Source organism: Microchirus variegatus (genome assembly GCF_963457635.1).
Source record: "Microchirus variegatus genome assembly, chromosome: 8".
Lineage (NCBI taxonomy): Eukaryota > Metazoa > Chordata > Actinopteri > Pleuronectiformes > Soleidae > Microchirus > Microchirus variegatus.
Window position 1 is genome coordinate 8,489,699 of NC_139809.1, and position 26,452 is coordinate 8,516,150.

A 26,452-nucleotide genomic window follows, 5' to 3' on the forward strand; every position below is an offset into this window, starting at 1 on the left:
TAACTGTTCAATTTGGACTGAATGAGAGCTGAGCTGGGGAAAAGTGTCTGGGTTGACTGGGTGGAGCAGGGTGCGCCTCCTCAACAGTAGCCTGGTGGAAAATGGTTGTGTGAATGGCGGGAGACTGTGGGCTGACTCAGCCAGTAGGTTATGACTATGTGTGTGTGTGTGTGCATGGCTCACACATGGCTGAGTTTATGTTTGCATCATGTACTTCTGTCTGTGGGTGGGTGCACTAGAAACGGTTTAGAGTAACGCCGGCTGATGGAGGGGTTTGAGATCTAGCATCTGGATAAAGCATCTGTTTAGGAGGCATAATTCAGTGGAGTTAAGCAAAGAGAGAGAGGTGTCTCCAGGGTTTGGGGGCTGGGGTGAAGTGGTGAGTTCAGGGAGGGGGATTCAGTCTGAGCTGGACAGGGTCAGTCTGGTGGTGTGTGCTTTCAGCTGGTTCTCATTACTGGGCTAATGTGACACTCTGATCGTGAACACAAAATGACTTTGCAGACCCTAGTCAAAGCCGGATATGGGTTTTTTTTTTCCAAGGGCCCCTTCACTGCAGCTTCTGTATCATAGTTCTGCTACTTGGTGCCTGGTAAGACTGGGGGCCTCATTTACAGAAAGGCGTCTCTATCAGATTTAGTCATGGAAAAGTGTGTGAGTTAAGGAGCTTGAAACTGGTGTGAAATCCAGCCTAATGCCTAAAGATCAGTGTGACGTTTAAATGAGGTCAGAAACCTTCTTGAATTGTTTGGTTTACTCTTGAGGTGGTGAATCTCTGGTGAACCATCGAAGCTGTCATTTGGTCACCTTCAAACTTCTTGAACTCCTTTACTCAACCTAAATCTTTTAAAGAAAAATCTGAATTGGACAACTTTCTGTCTCATATTTGTCGTTATGTGTTAAAAAACTATGACGATAGTAGTGTCGTTTCACTGCGTTTAACGTGTTTTTCACAGCAGGCGAGGTGCTCCTTGTCACATAACACAGATTTTATGAAACATACCTGTGTTCTTACAGGCGTTTTTTGCTACCAGGGGCCTCACTATAATGCAAGGTGCTGCTGGTCTGGCCATTGGTAGCAATTTCAGGTTTATTGTCTCATTTATGTACATTGGTTACCCTTTTCTGAAAGTAAACCAACCAAAAGCTTTAGCTTTGACCTTTAAAAGAAACTCAAAACTTAAAGAATACCTTGGCTGTAAAGATCCACAAATCATTTTGCATTTTTGAAATAAATGGACCCTTGGAGAGAGATAAAACACAAAAAAATCATACAACACAAATAGAGAATGTCAGTTAACGTATTCGATCTGCCTGGGAACCCGACTTCAACCTAATCTCTATCCAGTGTTTCCCCATCTGAGGGACGTTTCTTTGAATCCGAGTCTTAAATCTCTTTGTGTTGATGTTTAAGTGGAGGGATTTATGACAGTCAATTGCTACTCAGCAAAGTGTTTTCCAGCCCACTGCAAAGCCAATGTCATGCTGATAATTAGTGGTGGAGTGACTGATGCCTGCACTCGTGCTCATAACTACAGTCATAAGGGCACTCTGTGTGAAGGCTAAATGAAGCTATTAATACGTCAGAAATGACTGTTGGCGGGAGGTGAATCAGACCTAGAAGGAATCGGTGTGAGGGCAAACGTGCAGTCTTTGCAAACGTGATCTCCACTCATTCATACCTACGAGTGTGAAAGCTCGAGCACACCTTTTAACAGCTGTGAGTGTGTGATGGGATCATAGGTGTTTTGTTACATTCAAACCTTTGTCATGAGTTCACACACACACAGACTGCACAAAGAAGTGCCCGCACAAGGTTTCAGAAATGTATTTTAATTTTTAATGGTCATCAATTAATTTGAAGGGGGAAAAAAACTGATGGGAAATAATAATGGCTGTCAAAGGCAGCTTTAACTACACTTAAACAGCAATGACGCTTTAAAACCCAATGCATGACCTAGAACAAAGAACCCAAAAGTGCAGTCCGGTGACATTAAGTGAAGTTGATAGGTTTTTAAGTCACTGGGGCAGTTGCTACATCAGGATAGCGGCGGCTCCTCGTCTGAAAGCTGGAAACCTCTACTTGAGGATTAAAGTAGTCGACTCCTCCACTGAAAATAAAAAAAATTCGACCATCAAATATTTATGCTCCCCCTCAATAGTCTCGTTAGAATTCTTGTCGAGAGGTAGATAAGAAGATCAACACCACTAAAGTCAGAGTCCGAACCTCCAATAAGGAGTTGGCGCCTGGAGGCTTTTAACTTAACTTGCTCTACTGTTTACTGAGAAAAAGTTTAATATAAACAACTTGGTCTGAAACTTGGTGGCTATGCAAGGAGGTGGACTGCAGCTCCCACAAGCGGCTCATTCAGTGCATTTTCCCCCCAACATTTTCTATTTTAACTGTAAATGTCAGCTCTGGTAATACTCCTCTGTGGAGCTTAGCTTATGTGGCTACCTGATAAATCGCTCACAAATGCAGGAGAGTGCAGGTGACCCAGATTTTCCTCAGTTTACTCTGGTGACCAGGATTGAAAGTCGAAAATTTTAAGATGTCTGACATTCAAATATTGGTTAAATAATTCAAGATGTTTTCTATATATAGTGTTAGCACATTTAATTTTTTGCAAATGACGCACAACCATTGTTCACTGTTTTCCTTTTCCCCCTCTTCCCTGTCCCTATAACCACTGTCATGTGTTGGGGTTAGTCCAGAATTGTCGTATCACTGTCTCTTTCATGCTTCCTTGCAGGTGAAAACCATAGGAAGATGAGAAAGTGGGTACAATAATTTGTTCTGTCGTGGTTTAAATTATTGTCAATTGAAATTGGCTACAATGTAGCAGCAATTGGAAAAACCAATATCTATCTTTGTGGTGATTATGATTGAGGATAATTTGGTGTTTTAGGGCCCTACATGTACGTACTTGGCTGCTTATAATCAAAATGTGGAATATGGGAAGTTTAGTGTACCAGTGCAGACTTAGCAGAATGTGGACATCTAGTAGTATTTAAAGAACATGAGAATATCTATCTATAAAGCAAGTTGTGTACCGTTACTCAGATTGCCCTAAGACTTTGGATATGAGTTGAGCATGGCCCGATGGTGTGCATCCTTGATTTTCAAGTGGAGGAATTTTAATTTTCATTGATTTATCACGCTGCACAAGGCAGGCAGCGGCTCATCAGCAGCAGCTGCGCTGTCTGGAGCGGGGAGGTGGGAGTGAAGAGGCTGTCCTCACGGTGGGTGGGACATTTTCACACGGTTCACCGCAGAACACGTGTTATACTGAAACGACGATGTGTCCATTCACCAATAAGCGAGCACTTATTTATTTTGCATTAGCATGCTACTACTTTGGGGCTAACTTGGCGAACCTGTTACCAAAGTTAAGCTAACGAGGCAGCGATTAGCATTAGCGTAGGGCTAACATAATACAAACACTGTGCAACCTCATTGGGCACAACACAAATGTTTTCATTTTCGATTAGCATTAGCGTTTTGTGCTGTTTTGCGCCTGTCAGCCAATGCATTACCATAACTGAAAAATCTTCTTCAGCTCCCACTATAGGAATACATACTTCCTACGGTCACTGCACTAGTAGTTCTCAAATAAAGTAAAATGGTAAAACATGGGGATGATTTTGATATCCTCTGTGCTTCAAACGGTTGGTTTAAAATAACGCTTACGTTACATTATCCACATTCATCAGTAGATATAACAATAACAAGACACAGAACCTCTTTGCTCTCCCTCTTTGTGTTGACATTGTAAATATTAGCCTTAAGTGACTACACTTAACTGCTCGCTAATTTCTTGCTGCTATTACTTTAGACCAGATCGGTGCTGAGGAACGAAGCCAAAGCAGTCTGCGCAATCATGCATTATATAACGTGCACTGTGACTGTATAAGATGACGATCCTTTTATTGACGTTTAATTACAGGTGTAGAGGAGCAAAAGCAGGGTAGTACTAGTAGTAATACGGACTGTAAGTGTTTTTACTTTAGCTATTTTCTTGTCCTCCTTTCTATCTCCCCTGACGTGCGACACAACCCCATTTTCCACGCGGTGAGATTTCACATTGTAATTCATTACTGGTATGTTAAAAATGTCCTTCAGCTCAGTCTATAAACAGCCGCGCTCGAGCTGAGGGAAAACAGAGAAAGTCACAGCTAAATGTGTAAAGAATCACTTGTTAGAGCAGTTCTTGCAGTAAACAGTATTTGGCAAATGACAGTGTGTGTGTGGGTGGGGGAGTGTGTATGTGTATATGTATGTGTGTATAGAGGGGGTCAGCTGGTGTGAGGGGACATATAGGTTGAAATAGTATAAGGGGGGTCGGTCTGCTGATGTCACGGAGAGATTATTTTAACAAGACCCACCCACCGGGGCCTTGGCAGTTGATGGCTTCCGCAGCGCGGCTGAGCTGACAGAGGCTTGCTTTGTATGGGCCGGTCGTAAACTTCTGCAGAACTCTGAGTCACTACAATGCTTCTGTTCACGGCCGTGTTTGTCTTGCAATTTTGTTAGGTGAGTGAGATCATCGGTCCAAAGTCACGCCGACCTGTGGCCCTTTTTTTTGAGTGCGATGCGCCAACAAACTGAAATTGTCACACACCTAGTTTGGCTGGAAAAAGGCGGTTGGAGACTATGACGTAAGCCTGAGATTTAAAATGTGAGAATGTCCCATTGTGCACTTTTGAAGACGGACAATATATCTTTTCTTTCAATCGCCTTAAAATACAGAACACTAAAGTTAACGTTGACCTGAAATGCAGCCAACAGTTTTATGGAAACATTTTCCTTGGTAAGAAAGTACAGATTGTAAAAGAAAAGAGTTTATGGGGGATTTGTGAAGTATAAATCAGACAGATCCTTCTTTTCCCAAGATAGGTATGGATGTTATATGGTCTTCTTATGCTACACCCCCAATTCTTCCTGATTCCTTTCTCTCTGTCTGAGTTCAGTATTTGTCTTTAAAACATACTGCTACAGAGAATAGCCCGCTTCCTTCTTTCTTTTTTCCATATCCATCCTTAAACATGGCCCTTTTTGTTCATTTTGTGTGGAAACCCAGCCTCTCTGAACCCCTCTCATTAACAGCACAAACCCAGACAACACTGAGTCCTTCACGTCCTGCTTCTCCTCCCCTCACTCACAGGTCCATTTTCCTAAGCTGAAATTACATTACGCTGCCATTCTCCTTTCACAAGGAAAGGTCATAATTTTTCGTTGCTGTTGCCACCCCTTCACTTGTTCTGTGTAAGTGCAAGTTTGACAAAGAGAGAACCTGACAAGTTTGAATTATTGCCAGAGAGGAGGCCACACGCTGTGGCTCTACAAGCCCTTTTTTTTATGTATTGAATTGCTTCACTTTGGCGAACATTGGACTGAGTCTGTTGCAGAGGTAGATGGGGACGTGAAAGGGGGCTAAAACGATGCTATGTTGGCTTTCACACTGACATAGCCTGGTCTGAGAAATGGCTCCATTAAGCCTGTAAAAGTGTGTCCCTGGTGACTTCTGAAAAGTCAGTGGGGAAGGAGTGGGTCCTTATAAAGCAGTGCTGTCAAAGTATACAGAGTTGTGGTTCTGCCCTCTGCTGTTTAATGGTGCTGGAGTTAGCAGTATTTTTTACTACCGCAAACAAAGTCCGGTCTGTAAACCGGAACGCTCGCTTTTAAAAGCAAACTCGTGTGCTGTAATTAGTGTGAGAATATCTCTCGCTGAAAAAGACATCTGATTATCCAACGTTCTGTGTGTGACTGTGGGTCAGTCGTCGATCTGGATGAACACGCAGTCGGTTACCGAACAAAAACTAAATGGTTTTCCAAGAATTGCAATTGAACGACAATCGCAGTTACAGTCGAGTGGAAAATGGCCACAACTAACTCACCACAGAATACTGACTCACTATTAATTTGGCTTCCTAATTTTGTCATTACTGCATAGAGTGTTTTAAGTGGCAGCACTTTCATGTTTATCCAAAGCAGGGAAGTCAGATCAGGTCACAAAAGTTCTGCGTGCAGTTGGGTTTAGGTACATGATTCGAAAGAGCTTGGTTATCCAGCAATGGAAGAATCTCTGCTGTTTCAAAGTGTAACAAGTACGCTACATCTGAAAATAACCATTTAAATGTCCCATATTATGCAAAATCAACTTTTTAATCATTTTAATCCTTATATTTGGGACTCTGGAGGTCCTATCAGTCACTCATGTTTTTGTGGTCCTCCTCAGTCTAAGTACAGGAGATAAAACATGCGATGTTGACTTCTTCGCTCACTGGGACGTCACAAGACACTAAATTCCTGGAATTGTTTTGTTGTTTTGCTTTGTCCGTAAAACACGTGAGAGTTCTGGCAAGTGCAACGGTATCCGAAAACCAGAAGTCCGCGAAAAGTTCTATTCTTGGCTCCACAGTGCGGCACAGAGTTCTACACAAACTTCCAGCCTCAGAGGATTTATCTGTCCAGTGGATACATGTTATATGACGGCAATGTTCCTGCCAGAGCCTGCAAATGATCACTTTTCCAAATGCTAACTGCTGTTAGCTCCCAGTAGCCTCTGTTATTTCCTGTCCTTTAAGGTTTTTCTTTACTTTTACTATACTACAAAACCAAGCGTTCTGAACAGGGCTGTTTTGGCAGGGTGACTGAACTGCTGTGGTGCTTCATCCTTATGGTATTTTGACCAAATCATGTCATAGACATGTTCATTAGGACACCAGGGAACTAGTTTAACTTGGAGAAAAAGGATATAATGAGTCCTTAAAAAAAAAAATAAAAAAAAAAAACTTGGCTGAATGTTGACTCAAACTGGATGTTTTACAAAAAAGAATCAATTAAATGTATTTTGTTGACAAAAGAAAATAAATTGAAAATAAAAATGTGAATTCTTAATATTTCTGTTGAGAAATATTTTTTGCTTTTTATTATTAGTGGATGTAGAAGACATGTAGTCATTTGTAAAGAATTCCAACTCTGACAAACTCCAGTGAACTGAATTAATTTGCAACTTTTGAAACTGTATGGCTTTCTTTTATTCTCAACTATCTAGAAATGATGTGTTATTGCTGTTTTGTCTTATTTTGTCCAACAATCACTGCTAAAACCAAACGTTTTAATCTGTAGTCTCATGTAAATCCAGAATAACACATAAATGATTGGTGGTGTTGCCTGAAGAATTTAAATGCATTTACCATCAGTCAATAAACAAATAGATTCATATACAGGTGGCAATCATACTTGGCAATCATACTTAAGCACAAGTTTTATTGACCTTTTAAAGAGAGTAAGAGTAATTGCCCATCATTGTAACAGCCATGTTGCCATATGTTAACTGCTATTACACCCGTCAACGTTCTCCAAATCTGTCTATGGTTAACAACACCCTATCCTTCATATAATTATATTATGCCCTGTTGTAGAAGACACAGCCCTGCAAAGGAAACAAATGACCAACATAACCACTATTTATAGTCAAGCTTACCATATTTTAACCATGGGTTATGCACGTAGGTGGTTTGTTTGGATTTCAGACCGTGTTACCATGGTAAAACACACACGCACACGGTGTGTGTGCTTGCCTCTGCCTAACACTTACACGTCATACTGTTTGAAACAAATGTGGAATGTGCAGTCTACAAAATAAGAGCCCTAAGACGTTATTCTGCATGATGTGACTGTGATGCATTGCCATGGAGATGTCCACAGGATGGAAGTCCACTGAATGTGTCAAATCTTCCTGCACTTGCGGTCAGTGTCCCCCTCGTCCCCATAGCGTTTCCGGACATATGTCTCTAGATTGAGACCAAAAGAGGCTGGGGAAGAGGAGGAGAAGGAGGAAAGGGGAAGAAGGACAACAGGCTAATTCATTCAGCCATCTATAAAAGAGAGGAAGACTTCATTTCCTCAAAGCGTTATAAATACAAGCGTAGTCAGTCATCAAATTATAGCCATCTGCACTGGCCTGAGACCAGGATTCTGCTTGACACACAATAAAGTAGTGTGAGGAGGGGTGTGGTAGCTTAAGGGGATCAGAGACTGTCCTCTTAGACCGACACCGACTGTGGCAGCAGCTTCACATACAGTATCTTGCTTGCCACTCTCGAGAGGAGACGTGATTCTTTTCAGATAACGACGCCACGTCAGCGAAAATCACCTGAGCTCGATCCCATCGGCAGCCGCCCAGGAGTCTGTGGAGCGTGGAAAAATATAGCTGACTGTATGAGTGTTGCCGTATAGAAAAAAACGTGAGGCTTGCGATTCAGCGCCGCTCTCAGAAGCCACACGTGATTATGTTTTCATTTCATACAGTTGTTATTCCCTCGTTGCGTATACCTGCGAGACAGTATGAACGCAGGAACCGTTTAGAGAAAAGGTGCAGGGACAACAATCAGAGTCATAGAGCAGGACATTTGCACATAGTATATTGAAAACATGCCTTTGCCTCAATTCTCTGCACAGCTTCACATTGCTTAGCTGTGGACTAATGAATGCCAGTTCCAGGTGCACTGTGGAGTGAACCTATTGTGCGTATCATACTGTAAGAAAATGTGCTTTTTATCCTGAAAGCAATAGCAGCAAGCTGAATTTGAACCAGAAAATCCTCTAGCAGAATTGTCTTGGCATTGCTCGCTCGCTCTCTCTCTCCGTCAGCTTTTTATCCCCGTGCTTAGTGAACAATCCGACAAAAGCTCAGGTTTAAGAACAAGGGAGCTCATTGCATTTTTGTGTTAATGCAATTCCCTGTAAAAAATGATTCTGCCTCTGAGCAATTAGTGCTGGTCTTTTTTTTGATCACGAATACTTAAGCATAAAATCTGGCTTTCACACGTTTACCTACAGCCTTTGAGGGAAAAAAAAAGGGATTGATGCATGACTGTGATAATTAAGTTTGATTTGTGTGTCAACATGTTGTGTGTCCGTCTCATTCGGAATCAACAGGAAGGATATTAACACACTTTTCTTCGCACAACATGGATTTCAAAGTCAGAAACATGTGACCGCGCATCCTGTGATATTTATTTCCAAGCGGCACCACCGAGGCCTTTCTGTGACTGCAGTCTTTGCCGAGACTGTTCATCACTGACTTTGTTCATAACAGCACAGCCCTGAAACCAAAAGCAAATGCCTCTGAGTGAAAATCATAAAAGCCCGGGCATGACGGTAAAAGCTTTGCTTTTAACCTCACTGACATCGAAATGATTATCTTTCTTCACATTTCCAATATTTTGCCGCAGACCTGGGTTGGAAGGGTTCACCGCCTGGATGAAAAAAAACAGAGGACAAATGTAGCCTTCCGCATGATGACGTTGGCAGTGTGGCATTAGTGCAGAGGCAACACAAACACGGGTTGCCCCTTAAAGGGCTTCACTGTACGCACTGCTCTCAGATAAACACTTTCAAAACAGACTCTTGTGCTTTTTTTTCGATTTACTGTTTCATGGGAAAGTGGTCCCACACATTTGGATACCACTGTATGAATGTGAACATCATCTCATCATTTGTTTTATGACTCCCATGTTTGCAAAGTTTTTTTTTTTTTGCAGAGTGGCATTAATCCGCCATGCTACTGGACGCTACTTTATGATCACAGGAATGCGTCGCTGTTTCATTATTCCAGATTCCCCAAGTTTTCCAATGCGTTTCTGTGTCTAGTTGAAGTGTCGTCCAGAACAGGGCGATGGGCCAGCTAATGGAAAGCCCCCTCTCTGTGTCTCTTGGCCGAGGCCATGGAAACCCCATGCTGCGGAAATAGGGTCTTGGAAGTGGTCTAGTTTAATCTGAGAGCATGTGCACGGAGAAAAATGACTTCCTCCGTTTACATCTTATCGAGGGCCCTCCCCCGAAAGCACAGTCAGAGGCAGGTGGCTGAATTTGCATATTGTTGGAAATGAGACAAGCTAAAGCCTGGGAAATCCTGCACCCCGACACTCTATGTGCCCAGAAGATGTCCACAGGGGCAATGACTGATGTCTCAGTGAGAGAATCCCTTTGAGAACAGTGGAGCCACTCTTAAAACCAGGAGCAGCTGAAAGACACCTGATAATACAGACATTAGTTGCCGAGCAGTTGCACTGTAACAAGCCTATAAAATGTTCATCCTCCCTTTTTTCCATGTTAGACGAAACAGAGCTTCCAATCAGCCCTTTTAGTGACGTGTACGTGTGGGTTATCTTTAGGAAGAGAACTATGTTATGTTGCCGCAGTGACATAACAGCTTATTCTTTCCATTTCCTAAAAAGAAATGTGTGTTTGTGCAGTTAATAAAAACGATGTTCTTTTATGAAAGCAGAGTTACTTCCTCTAACACTTAACTGTTAAAAAGTCTAAATGGATCCTTTAAATTCCCCTTATTCACATCCTCTCCTAAATCAAATGTGTTCTTTTGTAGTTTATGCCCTACTCTGGCACAGAAAGTAGTTCAGTAGTTTCTTAGTATTAACAATTAGACAGACTTTTTGGCAGGGAAAATAACAGCGAAAATAACAATAAAAAATGTTTTTTACTATTCCACAGAATCCTACTTTGGGGACAGCTCCTGCAGTTTACAAGTCTTCCAAGACATCTCCACCTTCCACCTGTCACTGCAGATTAAGACAAGTCGGCGAAGTGGGCTCCTGCTGCTGGCTGCAGGGATGGAGGACTATCTGTTCCTTGAGCTCCAAAACGGCAAAGTACAGGTGAGCGTCTCACAAACTGTGGCGAAGCCCTGAAACATTTCAGATTTTAATGAATGTTGGGGGGTCTCAAAAGTAGAAAAACTTGGAGAGTAGAGTGGACGTTAGACCAATTTAAGGAATTGCAGTAATGCTACTCTAGTTGTGCTCATGACTTAAAAGAAAAGTTAAAGTATGGTCACATAATGTGCACATTAGTGGTAAATAAATAAAGAAACTGAATGATAAATGAAACAGTTTTAATGCCTCTTCATCTCTTCTTTTCTCTAAAATGCATGTTTTTTAACTTGGATTATTCTGCTAAATCAATCAATTGCGTACACTTCAAATGTTAATATGGCAATTTTGATTGAACACTGCTGCACTAAGTTATTTTTAAATATGTACATTTTCTGTTGTTGTGCAACTGGAATAAAACCTATTACATTTTGCATATACAATGATTTTACCCCTATATATATATATATATTTATAAATATATATACATAAATATATATATATATACTGGATATACTAAAGGGTTAATGTAGTGACGTCTCATGGTATGTGTGAATTATTCTTGTGTGTATGAACTGTAAGAACAATGTTTGACTTTAAGCACAACTCAGGCCTCTGATGTTATCAGTGAAACTTTTTTTCATTTTTAAACTATGGCTTAGTCAGTATGGTAAGAATACCTGAGCTGACTCATGTGTCATGAATGTTAATGTTATTTCTATTGTGCTCAGACTCAAGTGAGTCATAAGTAAAGGGATTTTAGTTGGCGCATATGCATATGAGACCGAGTCTTCTCAATACTGACAGGATAATACAGCGTTGTAAAAACATAGTGTTCTTTATGACTTTTTCCACCAGAGCGTTTCCCTCCCCACTTATCCACACGGCACCAAAAGTATTTCACTCCACACCTCCAGGTGTGGTGATGTGATTGTCTCCCAGATTTTCTTCAGTGACTTAGCTTCTGGAAAACTATTAGAAGATAATGTCTCCATCTGAGATCATGTGAGTGTTTCCACTTTGTCAGATTTGTGATGTTTGACCTCCATGTCCCCTGTGGACAGACTACCATATGCTATGACGCAACTGGAGAATGAGGGGGGTGTCTTGTGTAGACGATAACTACAGAAGTATTAAAACAGAAGGAGAATTTGACTGTTAGCCCCATATGACCCAAGACCTCAGAGGAAAGAGTCTGTTTTATTCTTTTTGCAAACACATGGAATCCATCCATCCATTGGCTTTACCATTCTCCTGATATTTTAGATCTATTCGTGGGAGCTTTTGGTGACAGATTGGTGTTGAATCGACCTCCAATAAAACATTGTCTGCAAGTTTGCAGACACAGTCACGGCTATCTATTCAGTCACATACTGTTCCCCATTTTGCCTCCTGTCGGGTGAGCCTTTTTCAAGGAGGAAACACATTGGAATCAGCCTCGACTGCCAGTGTTAAATGGAACATGAATAACAAATTACAAACATTGCTTACCATGTTGTCTTTACCAGATGTTGTACAGTTAAATTGCGCATGTGATTTCGGGCTTGTTAGTGTCGACAGAAAGCGATCTCTCTTTGGAGCTTAAGCGTTTGCATGAACAGAGGTTGTTTTGATTTTAAAATGAAAACGTATTAGTGTGATTATGGCCTATGGCTGACTTCTCTGCCCTCTCCCTGACTCCATCGTGCCTCATGGTCCAACGGGATGGACACCAGTGTGCACACTGTCCTGCTGTGTTGCACACATGGCTGCTTTGTGACTGTTTGTTCACGACTGAAAGCAGGGAATTCCGCTGGCTGTACACCTGTCACCACACTGGCTGTGTGACGCTATTCACCACCCCGTTTGCGCTGCAGATTCTCAGTCTTTTAATTTCATCCCATTTTTGTCTGCAGACTTTCTCCCATTGGCCTTATTGTGTTTTGTGGGAGTGATTTATAATGGACGTTTTAAATGTATGCTTACTTTCCTGTCTGTGGTGTGTGGGAAGCCACTTGTCTTCCTATTTTGCTTCCCACTGGATTACCACAGTGTGTCACTTTCATCTTCACTTTATTGCAGCAGTAGGCTTTATTGTGCCCAATTATTCTAGCGACCATTTCATCAAAAAGAATGTTTTTTTTTAAGAAAGCATATACTGCACCCTTTGAGCAGGTATGGGGCCCTGTGTTACCGGACAGAAGTCTAAACCTGTCGTAATAACCTCCCTTGAATAATACCATCAGATTCTATGATCATAGTCCTTCAGCTTCTTTAGGCTGTGGGGCTTTCTGGATCATTATATGTTTATTATGAGTTTTTCTTTTTGTGAGCCAATTGTTCAGTCTCAGTCCAATTTATGCTTAAGGTAACACAATACACAATTCTGCAAAGATGAACCCACCAACAACAACTAAAAGTTGAGACCAATTTCACTCCCTTTTAAAGAAGGGATTCCATTGTAAACATAATTTGATCTGGTTTTAATCAGATTTAATGACCAAACAAATGGCAAACAATTAATACTGCATGTGCCACAATATAAACGCTCATAAAAACCAAAACCACACAAGGCCTGATGAAGGTCCAGTGTTGTAAATTTGCAACAATAAATTTACCAGTGCCAGTTGGACAGTGTGTGGGACGTTTTATTTGTTACATCATAAAAGCTTTAGTGTATGCCTTATATTTAACAACCTTATCTTTTTCTTTCTCCTTTAGGCACGAATGAATTTAGGAGCTGGTGAGGTGACACTGTCCTCATCCCAGGGAGTACAACTGAACAACCTCCTGGACCACAAAATCTCACTGGCATTGCAAGATGGCAAGCTCACCATGATCATCGATGAGCTCTTTCCAACATATGTTCCCGTGGATGATGATGGAGAACAGCTTAATATCGACCTGGGCATTTGGCTCGGAGGAACAGGAGAATTGAACGCTCCCTATCTCAGCAATGCCATCCCCCCTTTCCGTGGGTGCATGACTGAGGTTAAATTTGAGTCACATCAGTTTGATATTCTCAGCACTGCATTTAAACAGTGTCATGACACAAAAGAATCCTGCAGCACCGAGTTTGAGGCTGGTGACGGTGAGGCAACTAGTTTCAGCACTCCTGATTCCTTTGTTTCCTTTCCCACCTGGAGCGGTGCGAGTGATGCTCCAAGGGTCTTGGAATTTCTAATGAAAACTACCATTGAGGATGCATTGCTTGTATTCCACCCTGGCAGAGATTCAGACTTTATTGCTATTGGTGTCATGAAAGGCTATCTCAAAGGTGCCCTGGACGTCGGTAATGGCATGGAGGTCCTGGAGAATACCTGGGTGCAGCTGGATGATGATCAGTGGCATAGAGTCAAGGTTCAGATCAGTCAGCATTCCTTTGTTATTAATGTAGATAGCAAGCCTTCCTACCTCCATTTCAACTCATCTCAAAACCTAGACTTAGTTGGAAATCTGTATTTAGGAGGCATCCACGGTAAGATGAAGGATGTTTTCCGAGAAAGCGGCTCCTTAAATCGCGTCGAGGAAGAAATGACGGCTGAATCCTTCATCGGTTGTTTAGGCGAAATCAAAGTGAATCAGAAGGACCGAAGCCTCCAGGATGCTTTGGTGACCAAAGATGTTCACGTTAAATGTGAAGGAGAGGACTACGACTACTCCAGTTATTATGATGTCGACACAACTACAACTTCTCCCCCTGTACGCATCTACACGTATGCTGATGTGGACTTGATTGACCAACATTGCTACCCAACAGATGAAACGCCGGACATATTCAAAAACGTTACGAAACTTCTGAACGTCAAAACGTTGCTGGTGCCTGAAGGTGGGGAAGCTTTTCTTGATATCGATAACTTAAGCCCAACATTTGACCTCAGTGCTGCAGGAATGAGGCAGTCACAGATTATCTTCACTCTCCAGAATGATCCTTGGTACGGCCTCGTCGATGTGAACATCAACCCAAGACGCACACAAAAGTTCACTCTGCTGGATGTTATTAATAAAAAAATTAAGTACATGCATGACGGAAATGAAAAGCACGCAGATCAAATCCAACTGGAGGTGGTCGCTCACAGTAATGGCTATCTTCCAGCATGTCTAAAGACTGCCCATGATTATATCCTTCCAATTGAAATCCTCCCTGTCAATGATATACCACAACTTAGCGGAGAAGACATTACCATCACAGAAAACGGCAGGACTCGACTGAGCTCCAGTATTATCAAAATCATGGATTCTGACACCCGTTGTGATGACCTGGTCGTCACTGTAACCTCGGAGCCATCCATGGACGTTGGTTACTTAGAAAATGCTCAACAGCCAGGAAGAAGCATCTCGGAATTCACTTGCAGGGAGTTGAAAGATGGAAATATATATTTTGTACATAGAGGGGGTAATGCTGCCGGCATTACCTTGGAAGTGTCTGATGGAGAGTCAGTTAGCCATTCAACTACTTTAAAGATGTCTGTCGCCCAGCCACATATGACTCTCGTCACGAACACAGGCCTTCTCTTAACTCAAGGAAGCAACTCGTCCATAGATCTTCAAAATCTGGCTGTTCTTGCTTCTCCGCGTAACGGAGATATTCTGTATAACATCACACAGTCACTATTATTCGGTGAACTACAGATTAGAGCAAACGACGGGACGTACGAGCAGGTTACATCTTTCCATCAGTCCGATCTTGAGCAAAATCACCTCTTATACGTCAGCACAGACTCAAGCGACCAGGAAGATATTGTTGTGGAGCGCATTCAGTTCAACACCCACCTGGGGCAGTTCTCCCTTTGGAACAACACTTTCTTAGTAAAGATCATTCCTGCACCAGTAAAAGTTTCAACCCTGGTTCCTTTGGAGATGGAGGCTGGAGAGGAGCAAACAATTGGACTTACAGAGCTTCAGGCTGAAGTCAAAGGCAAAAACCCAGATCCGCTATACATAAAATACGTCCTTGTCAAACCACCAACGTTGGGCAGTCTCCTTTTGTTAGACCAAGAACTATATGAGGGTGATATCTTCACCCAAAAGGACATTTTGGACAATACTGTTAGCTTCAAGGTTCGAGTGCAAAGAGCTGTGGATAGTATAGACCAGTTTCAGTTCAGGGTCTTCGTTGACAACCAGTACTCCCCTGTGTACACCTTCCCAATTAATATCCTTGCCAATGCAGATGCTCCTGTTTTGACCAATGAGAGACTAGTTGTCCTCCAGGATGGTGAGCAAACTCTGAACAGCAATTATCTTTGGATGCAGTCACCAGCTTCAACGGATTTCCTTTACCGGGTCACACAGGGGCCAAAATATGGCAGACTGATGAGGGACTCACCTCCTGGTCAGCCTAGATTTGAGGGGGCAATTCGAGTTTTCAGTAACGAAGACCTTGATCTTGGCAGGCTTGTTTACAAGCATGACGGTTACAAGACAGACAGTGACGAGTTCCATTTCTCAGCCTTCGATCAATCGGCGGACAGTTCAGATACACAGGAACCAGTAAATGGTGTCTTTACAATATCAATCCAGTCCAAGAACGATCACGCTCCCGTGAGGATTGTGGAGAAAGTCTTCAACGTTGTCCGCCAAGGTCAGCGCCTACTAACAACTGATGTCATTCAGTTTAAAGATGATGACTCGGGTTTCAATGACACCCAAATTGTCTACGCTCGGGAAGGAATTCTCTCAGGCAACATCGTCTCAACATCTAATCCATCACAGCCTCTTTTCCGTTTCACGCAAGCTGACCTGCGAGACAAGAAAGTCCTATTCATTCACCACGGCGCAGATAAGGAGCGCTTCTCACTCCAGGTGTCAGATGGTTTCCACAAGACCACGGCACTGCTTCAGATCCAGGCCGGCGAGCCCTACCTAAGAATGGTGAGCAACACGATCATTGTCATCGACCATGGAAGCACTAAGACTCTGAACACAACCATTTTGAGCGCTGACACCAACATGGACATCAGGGATGACAGTGAGATCAAGTTCCAGATTACATCCCCACCCAGTGATGGCAAGATTATTGTGAGCGGGATTGAGGCTTCTACTTTCTCCCAGAAGGACCTCAAAAAAGGCGTTGTGTCATATGAGCACAATTATGAGAGTCTGAGGTCCAAGGACTCGTTTGGCTTCACTGTCCAAGCCCGTGGACATTATGAAGAAGGTACCTTCAGGATTAAAATATTCAAGCAAGGCTACCTCTCTGAGCCTGAGGTGATGACCAACGCGGTCATCATTTCCTATGAGGGCGAACATACCATCATCAGCCAGGATCAACTTAAGGTAACTATTACCGATGGTGGTTTTGTATATGATTTATTTACTAACATTTAAATATAGATAGTTTATGTTCCCACAACCATCAATAAATTATGAAAAATAAAATCCTGTGTCATGAGCCCTCACAGTAAAACACAGCCAATAATTTAATTCAGTCCGCAAGGGATTGATTCACTCGCGTACCTGTCACTCACCGACCTGCTTACCCATGCAGTTCATTATGTTAATGTTTAGTGTTGCAAGTTTAAACCCCCACTGTTTCGCATGTTTTCATTTTTGTTTTTTTATTCTAGACAACTTGATTTATTGATGGCTATATGTTGTTTCAACAAATAACATTGAAAAGTGTTTCAGAAACATTAACATTAAGCACTAAAGCGTTAACCTGCTCATATGGTTTTGTTTGTTGGTTTTAAAGACAGAATTTAGTGTTATTGCAATGAAGTAATAATGTGACAGAAAATCAATCGGGTTTATATCATCGTCGCCCCTCGCATGACTTTAAACTCTCTCCCTAATCTACATTATTACCACATGAAAGCAGCACTAAATATGACTATGCAGTTACTTCTTTTAATCTAGTTTATGAACTAAATTAGTGTCTGTGGAGTGTGGAAAACAGAGCACTAAGCATTCCCCTGAGGAGCTTTCTGAAGCCCGCTGTAATTTATGAAAGGAGTCTGCCTGCACTTCATCTTGAAAGGGATTAATGAGGTTTAAATTGTCGGCCCATTCATTACATATTCCCTGTAAATATAGCTTGACTTTTACAGTTTAGAAATGAAAGTATTCCGTCTTTTAAAGTTCAATTTCACAATAGTTCATGCATCTTAAATCTACAGTATTGGCTGGGAAAGACCCTTAACAGCTTGTACACTTTCTCCTCGCCTCAGCTGAATGGCCTTGAAAGACAAAATATTGACTTGGCTTCTGTAGGCTTTTCCAGCGAGTCTCCTTACTGTGCGATGGAAGATAGTATGATCATCTGAAACACGAGCATGACTCGCGAATACACCAAGGAGTTTATTCAAACTTCTAAAAGTGGGGTTAGTTTACATCCACCGGGGTTTGAGTCTGCAGCAGAGATTTGAACGTTGTCACATTAATTTTTTCCTGTTCTGGTTTACTGTACTCAAACTTCATTCCACCGTACATTATAGCAGGACTGTTTTCAATGCACTCTGTTTGTACAGTAACTTACATAGAATGTTTCAAACTGTGTGTGCCAGAAAGAAACTTTAAAGACGATCTTCTGACAATATCAGCAGCTGTGATTCCATGATCTCCACACACACGGAGAGAGACACACATGCTTGGTGTCACTTCTCAAACTGGCATTTGCTTTTTTGATTTTGTTTTACCAAGTGTCATTGGCAGAGCTGCTGCATACCCTTCTGCTATATTAGAGCTAAAAGAGGTTAATCTACTTCCATTGTGTGGGTACTGGGGGACAACAGTATCTGTCTTCAAAGGTTCAGAACTTTAATAAGAGTCGACATTCAGTGGGAGTTAACAAACAACATGAAAGCCATATGTGCATATGTTTAACACTACACATTTTGTGTTTTCCATTAAAAGTCACACTTTTATTCATCAGAAGAGTTGCAAAAAGAATAGAAAATATGATGATTTTTATTCAAAATAATAATTTTGCCCTTCAAACTTTGTTTTTTGTCAAAGAACCAGCAAAACTCGGGTTTTCAAGGGTTTTCTAATCATCCAATAGCCTTCTAACGCGATTAGGAAACACAATGTACCATTAGAACACTGGAGAGATGGTTGCTGGAAATGGGCCTCTATACACCTATGTACATATTCCATTAAAAACCAGACGTTTGCAGCTAGAAAAGTGCTTTTCCTTCAAAAAATAAGGACATTTCTAAGTGACCCCAAACCTTTGAACATGTATTATTGAGTGTATTTAATTTACCCAATCCACAAAGCATGTTTTGAATTAAGACAATGTTGTAGACTAGCTGTACTGATTTCTGAACTCTCCCTCTCCCTTTTTAGGTGGAGCAAGCTGATATTCTGCCGACAGAAATGGTGTTCACCATTAAAGAGCCCCCGCAGCTCGGTCACGTGGTCAAGCTGACAAACAGTTCAGACAGCACGGCCTCGCCTGTCCTCGACTACATTAACATCTTCAGTCAAGACGACATTGACCACGGACGCATCCTCTATGTGTCTGCGTCCGTCCAGGTTTCTTGTCATTTCATGTATTCTGTTAGAGTAAATCAAATGTGGCAGAACAACACAACCTTTGCCTCTCATGTGTTTTGAAGTGTAAAGTTTACTTTCCGTATATATTATAATGTATTTATACTACCATTTCTTTCAGGGTGGAGATGCCTTCACAGTGGACGTCAGCAATGGTTTTACCAGCGTGGAGGACTTGCAGATCTCGGTGAACATTGTCCCCCGGCTCATCCCCATCCAGACCTTCAATTTAACTGTGAAGGAAGGCCTCAGCAGAGCAATCAATGCTGAGACTATAAACGTCTCACATCCCTTCTACAGCTCAGCAAACATAGACTTTTTCGTGGAAGAGGCGCCGGAGCACGGAGACATCCGCTACATCGACGGAGACGTTCTCTCTTACTTTACCTGGGAAGAGGTAAATATTCACACCTAGACAGTAATACAACAATGATGTATCTAAATGTTGCTACGTTTTTTTTTTTTTCTTTATGTAAACTTCAATCAACAATCAAGGTAATTTTCTGCTGCTGGCTGATGAGCAGACGCCCGCTTGCTGGCAGTTAATGAACCTCTGAAGCTCCCTTGATTAATGCACTCTTTTAGCATGCACTCAACGCTTCGGTTAAAATTTACAATTTACATTTACATATAAGCTTGAGGCTTATATGTTGGTGAGTTGGCCATCGTGATTCCTGTACTCGTCGTGATGGTGCAGAGACACCAGTAAGGGTATCAGCCAGTGTTATAGTACGCTCATTAGAAAGAAGGGTTCCAAAAGGGTTCTTCTACAAGGACTCCAAAAGCGTTCCAAAACGTTCCAAAGCGTTCCAAAACCCTTTCCCAAAGAAAGGGTTTTCCAAGGGTTCTTGGTAACACTAATGGTTCCAGTAAGAACCATTTTGATCCAGAGAACCCTTTTGCTCTGTTCACTTTCATCTCAAATCAAACTGTTTGGTCAGATTGCATCAGATTCTAGAAAAGACCACATACCAAAACATCTCCCTCTCTCACAACTAGGTCATGGTGGTTGTTAGAGAGGATTGTGACTGCATGGCATCACTGTGGAACTTTCCCCAGTTACTACTTAGCACTGTTTGGATTTAATATGAGATAGACTGTGGAGCTGCTGATGCTGCTGCTGCTGCTGCACACTTATCTGGTCTCCCTCCATGTGGTCAAGGCCCCAGCTTTAGGAAAATATTAAAAATGCATGAGTAGTTACCAGTGGAAAAACCTCATGCATTCTCAATGGACCGCATAGTTTAGTGGAACACACGTCTGGACACATATCTTATAGCTCGTACATCTAGCCCCTGTTCTCCCTGCCTCCTCTCCGCTCCTCTTTGCTGAACCATTGTGGAAAAACTGACGACGCGATTGACCGCCTGGAGCCAAAATAAACTGGCCCGGTATATTCCTATAATAATGTGAGAGTGCACAAAAACCTCCTGTGGTTAGCTACTGCCAGACACACTTATAGTGTGTCACATATCCTAAACTGCAGCTTGAATGGCTTCAGAACACAGTTGCGATTATGTTGCTGGTGAGGAGATGAAGATACATCATCATCTTCCGGTGTGGAAAGGTCACAAAGGGAAAAAAATCACTACTCACTAGAGACTTAAATGTGTGGCTTTTTTGTACTATTAGCCTGAGAGAATGAAATGGTCACCGTCTCACTGAGGAATAAATGCCCGCGCTTCATTCTAACCAGATCATAAGTGTTCCAATAAGGTAGAGGGGCAGTAAGATAACTTCATCAAGATTAAGAAGAAAATAAAGTGACCGTATGTGCAGTAACATAAGGCTTGAATCAGTGGAGGAAAATGTATGGCTCAACCACAACACTGACGAGATTAACTCTGGCTTTGTCGAACAAAGTAATCATCATGATAATAAACTTTATGTAGGACCTTTCAAAGAGTAGTTATAAAGTGCTTTACAAGACGAATGCGAGGCAAGCGAATGTAATTAAAAGAAAAATGCGGAACAGAATATATCATGCAAATAAAACGAGTATAAGAACAAAGTCGATATAAAACAGTTTGGACAATAAACGCAAGCGATGTACACTTTCAGTAACATATGCTGCTTTGAGTTGGATCCAACTTGATGAAATACATCTTTACTTTAATCAACATCACTTATCTATCACATCTCCTTTAGTTCCTATTCAAGTAAACACAGGTGCCTTTATTTTTCACAAAGTACAATATTGTTTCACAGGAAATTTAAATGGTTTATTTCTCTAATTTCTCCACAAATACATCCACCATTATTTCCCAATGATCCCCACTGAAAGGGAAATAAATGGCACAGCCGCTGTAGGATCAAATATTGACACACGCATCACTCTTTCTCCCGATAAATCTCAGGGCCACATTTCCAACAACCACCCACTGTTTATTATGCCAGCGTGCAGACTGATTGTCTCCCCGACTTTGCCCGATCAGTAATGATGAAGGGGGTTGTTATTCCACAGTGATGCCCGTCATATGGTTTCCATTTGACACTTCCTGCTCTCTGAGGCAAGTCCTCTCATAGCGGCTCATTGACTTTATCAGACAACAGCTCTCACTGTCATTCCCAGCGGGAGCCGGAATCTTTGTAAATTTGTCAAAAAGTATCAGAGGGAAAAGGATAGAGAGATAGAATAATGTGATATAGGCCAGCGACGAGTGGAGAACAAGAACGAGGCAACGCTGGACTCTGACATTCTTCTTCTGTATATAGAGCGTCAACAGAGCGGGCTTGTCCTGGCCACAGGTGCTGTTTTCCATCTCGCTCGTTCAACGCGATGACTGATTCCATTGTGCATCTGGTTTCCATCAAGGTTTTTGTTCAACAGGGGAGATTCTCCTTGATCCTGTGCTGCTGCCAAATGTTAAGCCTTGACTATAGTCTTTATATGGGAACTTTGCAAACACGTGATGCAGGAACTTTTTAAAAAAAAAATAAAAGAGTTGCTTGACACTGGGGATTCGCTTGCCACAATGCAACAAAAACAAAACTCAGCAACACACTCCGTGTAAATACTTACATGCTTGAAGCTCCTCTGTGTAACACAGGCTGAGTTAAAAAATGTGTAGTGTTCAAGTCAAACAGGAGGTTCTTTTATCTGAGGAGAGAAATGTATCAGGAAAGTCCAAGTATTGGAATAAAGTAAAGAAATTCAGCACAAACCTTATTTTTTTGTGGATTCCAATTTAAGTGTCTTCAAGTTTTCCCAGGACAGACATGACGGTGTCTTTGTTTCTCAAAAGCAGAGTGTTCTTAGTAGTTATAGGTGTTAAGAGACACCGTGTCTGTGAATGTAAAAACTTTATTCCCTCTTTTACACTCTCTCCACCTCCCCCTATAGTGCGATGTTTCCTCGCAGTCGCAGTCCGATTCAGATCTGAGTGACACACGGATCCTTTTTGTCTCCTCCAGGTGAAACTTGGACACATCTACTACATGCACGACAGCACCGAGAGCACCGAGGACAGTTTTACGCTCTCCGCCTCGGCTTATGAGATTGAGCGTCGCAGCCTCCCGCTCACCATCTCTGTGACTGTCATACCAGTCAACGACGAGCCGCCAAAACTGACACGTAACACGGGCCTGGAGGTAATGTATTGCTCTTTGAAAACGTGCAAGTTGTTATTCTGAGCCTTCCTCAGAAACTACTCAACGGCTTTAAATGTTAAATGATGGGGAAATCTTTTAAACCTATAAAATGTACAGTTCAAGTTTTGCTTATTTTATTTAATTTTTTTTACGTTTCAGCTGATTAGAATTCAAGCCGTCTTTTTGAGCAGTGGAGGAAGAATTTTGTATTTTGCTTCAAAACACTAGAACGACTGTTTTATGCTTTAAAAAATGACAATGTGGAAACAATAACTTCATTCCCTGCAGGGACATTTTCCACTTTCACCATATAGTTTGTCTTGTCGTTAATATTTTAGACATGCGAGTCCAGTTTGAAAAAAAAGTGATTTAAGATGCCGTAGACGTTCCCGCCCGTTCCAGACTTTGCATCGTTGGTCTGATGCCCAAGACATAAAGAATCGTGTCTCCTATTAAAAATAAGACACAAAATCTGTGACAGTTTGAATTCCGTGATGTATAGCTGCTAATGTAAGTAACATTACATGTGAAAACACATCTGGATCATTTTAAGATACTGGTTCAAGAGGTAAAATGGTGCAATCATGATACGAGTCTATATATAATGAACTCTGTGTGAACTCTGTAATTGATGGTAACACTTTAGATTAGGGAACACATTCAAAATTAACTAGGTGCTTACTATCATGCATATTAGTAACACGTATTAAAACCTTATGTAGGAAAAATCTTGATTCATGTCGTAATAGAGGTAGAATAAGGTGTTAATACGTGCTTAATGGTTACCAATAAAGGGCTAGTATGCTATTTATATATGTTGGTAAGCACCTAGTTAATGGTGAATATGTGTTCCCTAATCTAAAGTTTTACCTAATTTATTGATTTTACCTATACATCCATATTGTGTAGTTCCGTCAACAGCGCACAGATGTGAAAAGAAACTTTTTATTCAGATTCTAAAGAGTACTGACCTGTTTGTTTGTTTGTTTTTATTTGTTAAGACCCACACGTGAATTAGCATATTCTCAGCTCCTTAGCTTTAACAAGTGGAAAAATAAGTCACGTACGCCACATACAGCAGCTGCAGTAGGAGGCAGTGATTCACTTGAAGCTCCACTATCCAATACCCTCTTGTTTAATTAAGTCTATAGGAGGTTCACCCTGTCACATTTTAATTCCTGTCAGTCATAAAAATAAAACTTTATGCAGGATCAGGGAGGGTTGGTTGTGCTTGTAAAAGCAAGGAGGAGCTGTTGGGGAAAAAAGGCAGCAGTAATCAGCTCACAGAACTGGAAACCAACTGTGTCATTCAGCCCCTCTCTTCCGCGTCGCCGTAGCAACCCGTATTTTTGGAAAAACCAAGATGGTCGATGAGACCGCAGCTTCTCTGGCAGAGCAGCATTAGGAGCGAGCATCCCAGTCCCCGTGCCTCCTCTGCTGTGCGTGAACTGAACTCCATGAGGATGTCTATCCCATACACGGCCAAGGCTGGCCCATGCAGCAGCATTTGGATTGATTTAAAGCAGGAAGTGTGTGCGTGTGTGTGTGTGTGTGCGGTGATGATCGGACATGATGACTAACATGGTCGTGATCAGACTCTGTTTAAGCTCAACATCGATCCTGTTTGGTCTGCCGGATGCAGCTGGTCTTGATTAGGGTTTACACTCCAGCTCGCTCTAACCGCTTCAACTTGACTCTGGTGACATTTCGAATAGTTTCCCCACTGCGTCTGTCTTTCTCTCTGTCTGACTCTGTTTGAATGCCAGCCTAATCTCTTGCTATATTAGTGTTTTTTTACATAAAAAAGTAGTAGTGAACGTCAGTGTCTCAGGGGAAAACACACAGGACGAGGAGCTGAAGTCAAAATGTCCCCATTCCTTCTAAGCTACAGCAGCCACTATCATCTTTCCTGTTGGTGTCTGCCTGCAGCTTGTCCAGCCTTACCTCCCACTCCCCTACGTGCAATTAAAAACACTCTCTGTGCTTTGTACTTAAGGTTTCTCCTGCCTGCACAGAAAGAGAAAGAGAGAGAGAGCTGCACTCACAGTCTTAAACATTTAAGAGATGCCTGTATTCTGTGCACTCATTTGTCTATGGTAACTCCTTCCTCCAAATGAAATATTAGCCTTTGTGTCCGATCAAATTAAATTTGCAGCCCATCCTCTTCGGCGCTAAATGCATTGATTTGTTATATAAACCCCCTGGATCTGCAAGGCCGTTTTCAGGTTACCTTCCCCTGACTGTCTGCTGCTTTGCTGGGCTTTGTTGTGGGATGATGAGGCCATCTAGTGTTGAGAAGTGTGCACTGCTCTGTTCAGACCAAAAAGTGTGCTGCACCCTGCACTGACATAATACTGTGTGTATAGTGATGTGACCTCGTTTTAATAGTGGAACCCCTTTTATTTGGCTTTTTAAGGGAATTGAAGGGGTTTATATTAATCCTAGTATGACCTTGTTTACATAATGTACTGTAGCTCCATTTTTTACATCATGGACATCAATATGATGATGTATGATAACCAGTAACTGCTTTTCCAAAGTTACTTTGGGAGTGTGGTTGCATTTAAGCGTTTTCAGGATCTGCCTTTTGGTTTTAGTCGTCAGAGTGCAGTACTAACTTGAAAATAAATGTTTATCAGCCTAATTTCTGTTAAGAATAACAGTAAATAATAAATTCTTCCATTACATTACACTACTATTTGATTGAATATTGAATTTTAAATTGTTCTATAGTTTATCGTTTCATTTAGTTAATATAGTGTGTAATTTTTTCTTTGTTATTGTATTTTGGCACCAATTTCACCACAGCACATTCCCTGTGTATTCCAGCATACATGGCAATAAACATGTATCTGGTTCTGATCTTCAACTGGTTTATATTATACACCAAAGTTGTATTGATATGCGAGTGTAAAACCTGTGGAGCATTGGTCAGTACATAATACAGGTCAACTTTCCCAATGAGTTTATATTGAGCTTTATGTTTTCATTTAGTAAACAAACATCCTACCGTCATCCTAAGCTAAACATTACCCCTGTATGTGCATTTGACTGGGTCTTGTGTGTCTTTGTGTGCTGCATGGTTTTGAACTAAATTGTGTTCCAACATAAGTCTTCAGACCTGCACGTATTGCATACCAAATTAGGCTTTTAGGCTCTAACAATAAACCACTCCCCGGTGCAGCTGTTGTTAATGTACCGTGCCTGTCTAGCTCACTTGTATTATTTGGTGGTGTTTTTGTTTGTTTTGTAAATTCTAGGGAAAACTGGGCACAGGTACTAGACACAGTTGTTTTTACACTGTAGTTATGATAGTAGCTGAAATATCAACAATGATTTGTGAATTTTAATTAAACATCAATAAAGGCTAAATGAATCCTTAAGTCACATAGAGGTGATAGGACAGACGTGGATTTCTAAAGCTTCCTGTCTGCTGTTCCCCTGAGATTCTTCTTCTGTGACTTGAAAAAAAAAAAAAAACAGGATGAGAGAGAGAGAGAGAGAGAAAGGTATCAGAGGGCAAATAGGTTTCTAGACCGATGTGCACCTCTTACTGCAAAGAAGCCTCGTCTCACTTTCTCAGCTGATTCCAGCTATTTAAGAATGTCTTTTTCGGGGGGACGTGGCCCATTTTTTTCAATTAATGCTCCTTTCAGCCAGACAGCCATTAGATGTCCATTAAAGCCGCTTCAACCAGGGAGAATCA

At 41.6% G+C, this 26,452-nt stretch overlaps 1 protein-coding gene across 1 annotated transcript in view; it reads left to right on the plus strand.

Moving 5' to 3' along the window:
- cspg4 (chondroitin sulfate proteoglycan 4) overlaps positions 1-26,452 on the plus strand; it is a gene marked incomplete at its 3' end in the record, with an annotated part of 55,241 nt that overhangs the window by 20,996 nt on the left and 7,793 nt on the right. The window contains exons 2-6 of the mRNA XM_083893998.1: positions 10,523-10,686; positions 13,381-16,938; positions 18,949-19,137; positions 19,277-19,552; positions 22,570-22,746. Coding sequence (XP_083750124.1) covers positions 10,523-10,686; positions 13,381-16,938; positions 18,949-19,137; positions 19,277-19,552; positions 22,570-22,746 — 4,364 coding nt within the window. The remainder of the gene's footprint in view (positions 1-10,522; positions 10,687-13,380; positions 16,939-18,948; positions 19,138-19,276; positions 19,553-22,569; positions 22,747-26,452) is intronic.